General features: G+C 40.2%; 2 protein-coding genes across 2 annotated transcripts in view; both read right to left on the bottom strand.

Moving 5' to 3' along the window:
• LOC133562408 (ras-related protein Rab-25-like) overlaps nucleotides 1-5,164 on the bottom strand; it is a 54,110-nt gene extending 48,946 nt beyond the window's left edge. The window contains exon 1 of the mRNA XM_061916589.1: nucleotides 4,454-5,164. Coding sequence (XP_061772573.1) covers nucleotides 4,454-4,490 — 37 coding nt within the window. The 5' untranslated portion in view covers nucleotides 4,491-5,164. The remainder of the gene's footprint in view (nucleotides 1-4,453) is intronic.
• A 1,850-nt stretch (nucleotides 5,165-7,014) lies between these two features.
• LOC133562409 (ragulator complex protein LAMTOR2-like) lies at nucleotides 7,015-9,940 on the bottom strand. Its single transcript, XM_061916590.1, has 4 exons — nucleotides 9,735-9,940; nucleotides 7,339-7,501; nucleotides 7,196-7,285; nucleotides 7,015-7,126 (listed from the first exon to the last, which is right to left on the bottom strand). Exons 1-4 carry the CDS (start codon nucleotides 9,923-9,925, stop codon nucleotides 7,070-7,072), a joined length of 501 nt encoding a protein of 166 aa, XP_061772574.1. The 5' UTR covers nucleotides 9,926-9,940; the 3' UTR covers nucleotides 7,015-7,069.
• Between the last annotated feature and the right edge of the window lie 146 nt (nucleotides 9,941-10,086).

Raw genomic sequence — 10,086 nt, forward strand, 5'->3', positions numbered from 1 at the left:
CATGACTGTCAACATACTGTATGTCACTGTACATGACTGTCAACAATACTGTATGTCACTGTACATGACTGTCAACATACTGTATGTCACTGTACATGACTGTCAACATACTGTATGTCACTGTACATGACTGTCAACATACTGTATGTCACTGTACATGACTGTCAACATACTGTATGTCACTGTACATGACTGTCAACATACTGTATGTCACTGTACATGACTGTCAACAATACTGTCAAAGCAATCATTAGCCAGACATCTGACATAATTTACATTGAAGATGTTCACAGCAGTAGCTTTATTGGCTTTACACATTTTTCAGTGGCAGATATTTCTTAGTTGTTTTTGACTGCTTGGCTCTGACACACTTGCATTGTTTTGATATCACACACTAGCCGTGCTAGCCATCTGAGGACTGACATTGATCTCATCATTGACCTAAGCATCCATCTGAGGACTGACATTGATCTCATCATTCACCTAAGCATCCATCTGAGGACTGACATTCATCTCATCATTGACCTAAGCATCCATCTGAGGACTGACATTGATCTCATCATTCACCTAAGCATCCATCTGAGGACTGACATTCATCTCATCATTGACCTAAGCATCCATCTGAGGACTGACATTCATCTCATCATTCACCTAAGCATCCATCTGAGGACTGACATTCATCTCATCATTCACCTAAGCATCCATCTGAGGACTGACATTCATCTCATCATTGACCTAAGCATCCATCTGAGGACTGACATTGATCTCATCATTCACCTAAGCATCCATCTGAGGACTGACATTCATCTCATCATTGACCTAAGCATCCATCTGAGGACTGACATTGATCTCATCATTCACCTAAGCATCCATCTGAGGACTGACATTCATCTCATCATTCACCTAAGCATCCATCTGAGGACTGACATTCATCTCATCATTCACCTAAGCATCCATCTGAGGACCGACATTGATCTCATCATTCACCTAAGCATCCATCTGAGGACTGACATTCATCTCATCATTGACCTAAGCATCCATCTGAGGACTGACATTCATCTCATCATTCACCTAAGCATCCATCTGAGGACTGACATTCATCTCATCATTCACCTAAGCATCCATCTGAGGACTGACATTCATCTCATCATTGACCTAAGCATCCATCTGAGGACTGACATTGATCTCATCATTCACCTAAGCATCCATCTGAGGACTGACATTCATCTCATCATTCACCTAAGCATCCATCTGAGGACTGACATTCATCTCATCATTGACCTAAGCATCCATCTGAGGACTGACATTCATCTCATCATTGACCTAAGCATCCATCTGAGGACTGACATTCATCTCATCATTCACCTAAGCATCCATCTGAGGACTGACATTCATCTCATCATTCACCTAAGCATCCATCTGAGGACTGACATTCATCTCATCATTGACCTAAGCATCCATCTGAGGACTGACATTGATCTCATCATTCACCTAAGCATCCATCTGAGGACTGACATTCATCTCATCATTCACCTAAGCATCCATCTGAGGACTGACATTCATCTCATCATTCACCTAAGCATCCATCTGAGGACTGACATTCATCTCATCATTGACCTAAGCATCCATCTGAGGACTGACATTGATCTCATCATTCACCTAAGCATCCATCTGAGGACTGACATTGATCTCATCATTCACCTAAGCATCCATCTGAGGACTGACATTCATCTCATCATTGACCTAAGCATCCATCTGAGGACTGACATTGATCTCATCATTCACCTAAGCATCCATCTGAGGACTGACATTCATCTCATCATTCACCTAAGCATCCATCTGAGGACTGACATTCATCTCATCATTCACCTAAGCATCCATCTGAGGACCGACATTGATCTCATCATTCACCTAAGCATCCATCTGAGGACTGACATTCATCTCATCATTCACCTAAGCATCCATCTGAGGACTGACATTCATCTCATCATTGACCTAAGCATCCATCTGAGGACTGACATTCATCTCATCATTGACCTAAGCATCCATCTGAGGACTGACATTCATCTCATCATTCACCTAAGCATCCATCTGAGGACTGACATTCACCTCATCATTGACCTAAGCATCCATCTGAGGACTGACATTCATCTCATCATTCACCTAAGCATCCATCTGAGGACTGACATTCACCTCATCATTGACCCATGCATCCATCTGAGGACTGACATTCATCTCATCATTGACCTAAGCATCCATCTGAGGACTGACATTCATCTCATCATTGACCTAAGCATCCATCTGAGGACTGACATTCATCTCATCATTGACCTAAGCATCCATCTGAGGACTGACATTCATCTCATCATTGACCTAAGCATCCATCTGAGGACTGACATTCACCTCATCATTGACCTAAGCATCCATCTGAGGACTGACATTCATCTCATCATTGACCTAAGCATCCATCTGAGGACTGACATTCACCTCATCATTGACCTAAGCATCCATCTGAGGACTGACATTCACCTCATCATTGACCCATGCATCCATCTGAGGACTGACATTCATCTCATCATTGACCTAAGCATCCATCTGAGGACTGACATTCACCTCATCATTGACCTAAGCATCCATCTGAGGACTGACATTCACCTCATCATTGACCCATGCATCCATCTGAGGACTGACATTCATCTCATCATTCACCTAAGCATCCATCTGAGGACTGACATTCACCTCATCATTGACCTAAGCATCCATCTGAGGACTGACATTCATCTCATCATTGACCTAAGCATCCATCTGAGGACTGACATTCACCTCATCATTGACCTAAGCATCCATCTGAGGACTGACATTCACCTCATCATTGACCCATGCATCCATCTGAGGACTGACATTCATCTCATCATTGACCTAAGCATCCATCTGAGGACTGACATTCATCTCATCATTGACCTAAGCATCCATCTGAGGACTGACATTCATCTCATCATTGACCTAAGCATCCATCTGAGGACTGACATTGATCTCATCATTCACCTAAGCATCCATCTGAGGACTGACATTCATCTCATCATTCACCTAAGCATCCATCTGAGGACTGACATTCACCTCATCATTGACCTAAGCATCCATCTGAGGACTGACATTCATCTCATCATTGACCTAAGCATCCATCTGATCAATGACCAATACATTGATCTGATGACTGACATTGATCTGATGACTGACATTGATGTGATGACTGACATTGATGTGATGACTGACATTGATCTGATGACTGACATTGATGTGATGACTGACATTGATCTGATGACTGACATTGATGTGATGACTGACATTGACGTGATGACTGACATTGATCTGATCATTGATGTGATGACTGACATTGATGTGATCATTGATGTGCTGACTGACATTGATCTGATCATTGATGTGATGACTGACATTGATCTGATCATTGATGTGCTGACTGACATTGATGTGATCATTGATGTCCACATCTGTACGTTCAAAACAAATTGCATGAATAATTGAAGTGTGTTGATGATTGATGCACAAAGTTAGAGGAATGACTCAAATGACTAAAGAGTAAAAAACCTCCAAGTGACATTTACATGATTTGTTGTCTTCTTGCTGCTAAAGTATCCTTTTGTCTGAGAAATAGTTTGTCAAGATGTCATTGATCATAGCCAGGTGACTTTTGTCAAGATGTTATTGATCATAGCCAGGTGAGTTTTGTCAAGATGTTATTGATCATAGCCAGGTGACTTTTGTCTAGATGTCATTGATCATAGCCAGGTGAGTTTTGTCAAGATGTTATTGATCATAGCCAGGTGAGTTTTGTCAAGATGTCATCGATCATAGCCAGGTGACTTTTGTCAAGATGTCATTGATCATAGCCAGGTGAGTTTTGTCAAGATGTCATCGATCATAGCCAGGTGAGTTTTGTCAAGATGTTATTGATCATAGCCAGGTGAGTTTTGTCAAGATGTCATTGATCATAGCCAGGTGAGTTTTGTCAAGATGTCATTGATCATAGCCAGGTGAGTTTTGTCAAGATGTTATTGATCATAGCCAGGTGAGTTTTGTCAAGATGTTATCGATCATAGCCAGGTGAGTTTTGTCAAGATGTTATTGATCATAGCCAGGTGAGTTTTGTCAAGATGTTATCGATCATAGCCAGGTGAGTTTTGTCAAGATGTCATTGATCATAGCCAGGTGAGTTTTGTCAAGATGTTATTGATCATAGCCAGGTGAGTTTTGTCAAGATGTCATCGATCATAGCCAGGTGAGTTTTGTCAAGATGTCATGGATCATAGCCAGGTGAGAGCGAGGACAAGGGTGGTCTTGTTGGCCACAATGTCAGCGCGGACATGGAATGATTAAACAAGGTCAAGACCCAGGAAGGCCGGAACGTTTTTGGAAGTAGAACAACCTGACTCACCCTTGAAGACAAAATTGTAGGCCTCGTCTGAACCCATGTTGCATCCATCCACTTCTTCTTCTTCTTCTTCTCCTCCTCACAGAGCAGCAGACGTCACTAGTCGGAGTCTTCCTGGGTGCACGACATGTTGTTTGCAGGCCTGGGAGCGGCTGGCCTCAGCACGGGGGGCGTGTCTTCAGGCTGAGGCAGGTCGATCAGGTGGGAGGGGCCAGCAGGTGAAGTGGAAGGGTTGGTCAGGCGCTCCCTGCTGGCGGGAATAAAGTACTGCATGCAGAAGGTTGATTACCATGAATTGATTAACGTGGACCCAGACTTAAACAAGTTGAAAAACTTATTGGGGTGTTACCATTTAGTGATCAATTGTACAGAACATGTACTGTACTGTGCAATCTACTAATAAAAGTTTCAATCAATCAATAAATGGTAAGTCTGTGAGGAATGTACTGGAATAAAAAGCAAGCAAAAACGGATATTTATATTAAAAGAGTAAACTTTCTGCCAGCTTTACATTATTGGGACCTAAGTATATCACTATTAAATATTAGCTACAACATTTGATCTTTTGTCTTACTTCTTTACTATTTTCCCCTGTAAAAATATAATCTGACAACAGGCGCCCTCTGCTGGCGAGAATAAAGTACTGCATGTAGAAGGTTTATTGGAATGTCTTTGAGGAATGAACTGGAATAAAAAGCAATTGCATAAATGGAAATGAACATTAAACACAGAGGGCCACACACGGAAAATGCGGGGGCCTTTTTTAACAATTTTAATTTCTTAAACAAATACAATATAAACTTTTTTCCCCCTTTAGATCTCCCCTCAAGTTTATTCTCTCTTAAAAATAACTTTGATTTATTTTCTTGATCAAAGCTTGGATCATTAGATCAACTTAAGGCAAACCTTTTGGCTCAGGGGCCACATTGGCTTTTGAAATGGGACAGACGGGCCGAGCGAGCACACAGCACATTTCGAAGTGGGAACTAATAGTAGGCTTCTGGGACTAGAGAAAGAAAAACACCAGGCTGTGTGTTTTATGCCTGAAAAGTGTTTGTCCATCTTACACATTCATTTGTGTTGGAACACATTTACCCCTGCAGGTCACCAGCATTTGTGAACTGATTAAAAGTACTTTTGTTGGTAAATGAGGTATGAGGAGAGGTTGTCATTACACTTCAACATCTCTAACATTTACATGCTGCCTCTTTGCTGGGTCACCATTGCAAAAAAGACTTCTTCATTTCCTTGCCCTGGATTAGTAAATATACAAATACAAGTATACGAGGATGACTTTGTGTTGTTAAATACTTATATACTAGATTACCCAGAAGGCTTAGCGCCGCCGCCGACAACAACAAAATAGTAAGTGATGCAGGTCTACCATGTGGCATATGAGAGATGTCACAACCAATTCAAGATAACGAAAAAAACTCAGCTAACTAAACAAAACATCCACAACTTCGCTTTGCCTTATAAGTTAGAATAATATACAGTCTATCAATGATCTTTTTGGAAATACTGTCAAAGAGCTTTGGGCTCCTTAAAAAGGGGGAGAAAAGCACAATACAAGTACAACCCATTTACCATTTAAAACTGTATCACTCAGTCTTTCATATCACTTAATATTGATAATTACTTATATTCTTAATGACTTATGCAAAATAAGAAACAGGGGAAAAATATATGAAATAAGAACGATGGAATTTAAAATGTCAGGAGCAAAAATAAAACATGAAGGAGCAAAAATAACAAAACATGTAAACATGCAGAAAAACTAGTTGGGTGCCAGGAAGTTAAAGCTGTGCAACATTTCAATTTGGTCTGTTATGCTTATCTATGTATGACAATGTATTTATGTTAAGCTGTAATTATTATTGACTGTTCTTTCTGAGCAGCACACTTGTTATTTACTCAGTCCTGAACTTTAGTTCCTAGCTGTTGTTTCCATACACCCCAACAGAGAGCACACCAAGCCTGAAAAGGTGAGAGCGACTAAGGACTACGGCACCTTTTGAAAAAAAAACAAAAAAACAACTGCAATACTGACGAGGAGACTTTTCCTCTTTTAGCCACAATTTCTTTACTCTCTGCAGCACTGATTTGTACTTTCACTTCTCACTGCAAGCATAGAATCAACAGCGAGACAACAAACGTGATTGTTGATACTGTTGCCTCATTGGCCGTTAGAGTGTCTCTCCCATTGATCACTTCCTGTTTTACCAGAGTGCCTTTGTTCATGCAAGCAACCTTGCTTTGCAACTTCCAACCCAAGGGAGAAATAATACACACATACATACATATACAGGTATGACAACATATATATATATTATATATATACAGTATATATATATATATATACATACATACATATACAGGTATGACAACATATATATATATATATATATATATATATATATACATATAAATGTATGACAACATATATATATATATACATACACACATATATATATGTATGTGTATATATATGTATGTGTGTATATATATATATATATATATATATATATATATAAACAAAGAAAAAAGGCAACTATAGCAAAAGCTACAATGACATGGAGTTTATTGCTTTAAAAGCTGCACTTTACGAAGGATAGACTACTAAGATGCGGCCACTTGGGTGAGCGGTTCTTCCAGGTACTCCACCAGAGCCTCTGCCTGCAAAAGAAGAAGATGGTGTTGATGGCGGTCCTGGATGGATGACAACTCCTGTGATAAAAGTCTCACCTTGGCTTTGAGCATCCCAAAGCCCACCGTCTCCTTGGCGTACATGCACAGAAGCAGGTTGGCCACACGAGTGATGGCCACCCTTCCCTCCTGACAATGGCTCAACTTATGACATGATCTTGTACGAATGCTTTGTCTCTTACCATGCAGTCCATTAGAATGAACTTCAGCTTGTCTTCATTGAAAGCTTGGTGGCCGTTCTTGTCGTACGCCGCCCAGATGTTGCTGGCGATGGCGGCGGTGACCCGAGCGTCCGTGTCGCCGTAGCCGGAGTACGCCAGCAAGGAGCCTTCGTTGTTCAGTAAACTGACCAAAGTGGAAAGTTAAAGTGGTTCTATGCACAAATTGTGACAATACAGTGGATCTGCAAAACTCTGCAGACATTTTATGAGCAAGCATCAAAGGATGAAGGTGGCACATTGTGCACACTTCTTCCAAAAGGACCATTGGCCACCAGAGCTGCTCTTAGAAGACACCAGGTTATGGCATCATTACTACCAACTTAGTCAATTATATGGATTTTCTGGGGAAAAATGGCCGATTTTCGGAGGGAAAGCTGACTTATGGGGAGGTTTTTAATCACAAATATTTATTAAAAATCCAGGATTATGCAGTGTTGGAAATGATGATTTGAAAATAGGCAGTCTCGTGTACACATGACCATCATACACTTGAATATACAGTCTAGTGTACTAGACCACCATACACTTGAATATGCAGTCTAGTGTACTAGACCATCATACACTTGAATATGCATTCTAGTGTACTAGACCATCATACACTTGAATATGCATTCTAGTGTACACATGACCACCATACACTTGAATATGCAGTCTAGTGTACTAGACCACCATACACTTGAATATGCAGTCTAGTGTACTAGACCATCATACACTTGAATATGCAGTCTAGTGTACACATGACCACCATACACATGAATATGCAGTCTAGTGTACTAGACCACCATACACTTGAATATGCAGTCTAGTGTACTAGACCACCATACACTTGAATATGCAGTCTAGTGTACACATGACCACCATACACTTGAATATGGAGTCTAGTGTACTAGACCACCATACACTTGAATATGCAGTCTAGTGTACTAGACCACCATACACTTGAATATGCAGTCTAGTGTACTAGACCACCATACACTTGAATATGCAGTCTAGTGTACTAGACCACCATACACTTGAATATGCAGTCTAGTGTACTAGACCATCATACACTTGAATATGCAGTCTAGTGTACTAGACCACCATAGACTTGAATATGCAGTCTAGTGTACTAGACCATCATACACTTGAATATGCAGTCTAGTGTACTAGACCACCATACACTTGAATATGCAGTCTAGTGTACTAGACCATCATACACTTGAATATGCAGTCTAGTGTACACATGACCACCATACACATGAATATGCAGTCTAGTGTACTAGACCACCATACACTTGAATATGCAGTCTAGTGTACTAGACCACCATACACTTGAATATGCAGTCTAGTGTACTAGACCACCATACACTTGAATATGCAGTCTAGTGTACTAGACCATCATACAAATGGAATATGCAGTCTAGTGTACACATGACCACCATACACTTGAATATGAAGTCTAGTGTACTAGACCACCATACACTTGAATATGCAGTCTAGTGTACTAGACCACCATAGACTTGAATATGCAGTCTAGTGTACTAGACCACCATAGACTTGAATATGCAGTCTAGTGTACTAGACCACCATACACTTGAATATGCAGTCTAGTGTACATATATGCAGTCTAGTGTACTAGACCACCATACACTTGAATATGCAGTCCAGTGCACTAGACCAACATAAACACTTGAATATGCAGTCTAGTGTACACATGACATAATGCCCTTATTGTCTAATAAAACATTGTTTTTAAATGGCAAACACACAAAATATGCAATATTTTCCACAAAAATATTTCGAATTGGAATTGTTGATGTAAATTATTCAGAGCCTTGAATAGTTCTATGTACAATAACAGCATTGATTTTGATTCATGATTATTTTTTCAGTAAAAACAGTCTGCATGGCACCTTTATGTAATCAGAGTCAAAACTGCAACTTTCTCTCGTTACCTTTCACCTATTTGTTTTTTTAATCCACTATTTGTAGAATACAAATAGTTAAAGAAAATATGGTTTAATGAATCAACTTATTTTTCACTTGTGTAACAATTAAGGGTGATCCAATGTGGGAAATGTGTTTTAAAATACACAACAAGACAACTTATGATTTTCAAATAGCTAGGATGAATAATCGGATGGATATAAAAGACTAGTGCAGTCAGGGAGAGTACAAGTAGTAAAAGAACATCTTTAGAAAGTATTAGAAAAAGATGTTCCGAGAAACGGCTGGCAAAACAAGTCTTATTCCATGTGGAGTTAGTAGCGGAGTCAAAGAGCAAAGTTGAGATTATTTACTGAAGCGACTTTTCAAACAAGCATGTTAGCATGTTAGCATGTTAGCATGTGGCGGTAAAGGAGGCTAGCTGCACTTACAGCGTGCTCTGGACTCCGTTTGTGTTCGCTTGGCTCAGAACCTGCGTCAGTGCCTTTGGTCGTAACATGGCGTAGGCTTGTACTTGGAAAAGAAAGAATTTACTGCGCAAAATGAGAAAATCCTGCGAGATATTGCACACCGCGGTCAGCTGATGGAGATGTTGTCTTCCTGTTCCGGGTTCGCAATGCATTGTGGATGTTGTTTTGAACGGCGTGCCCATCCGTTAAAATACAATGTTTCACAAAATGTTATGCGTTCATTGAATTCATAGCAATTGATGCATCGTCCAAAATAGAACTTTAGCACTTTGTTTTGGAACGCAAGCTGGCTTGTCTAGCGTGCATATTTCAT

Source organism: Nerophis ophidion, linkage group LG11 (genome assembly GCF_033978795.1).
Source record: "Nerophis ophidion isolate RoL-2023_Sa linkage group LG11, RoL_Noph_v1.0, whole genome shotgun sequence".
Lineage (NCBI taxonomy): Eukaryota > Metazoa > Chordata > Actinopteri > Syngnathiformes > Syngnathidae > Nerophis > Nerophis ophidion.

Bases quoted from the DNA above. Each gene is read 5' to 3' on its own strand.
- LOC133562409 (XM_061916590.1), bottom strand. From the start codon at position 9,925: ATGCATTGCGAACCCGGAACAGGAAGACAACATCTCCATCAGCTGACC. The intron at 7,286-7,338 runs GTAAGAGACAAA...AGCCATTGTCAG, and splicing joins TCATTCTAATGGACTGCATG to GAGGGAAGGGTGGCCATCAC. The intron at 7,127-7,195 runs GTGAGACTTTTA...CTTCTTTTGCAG, and splicing joins TTGGGATGCTCAAAGCCAAG to GCAGAGGCTCTGGTGGAGTA.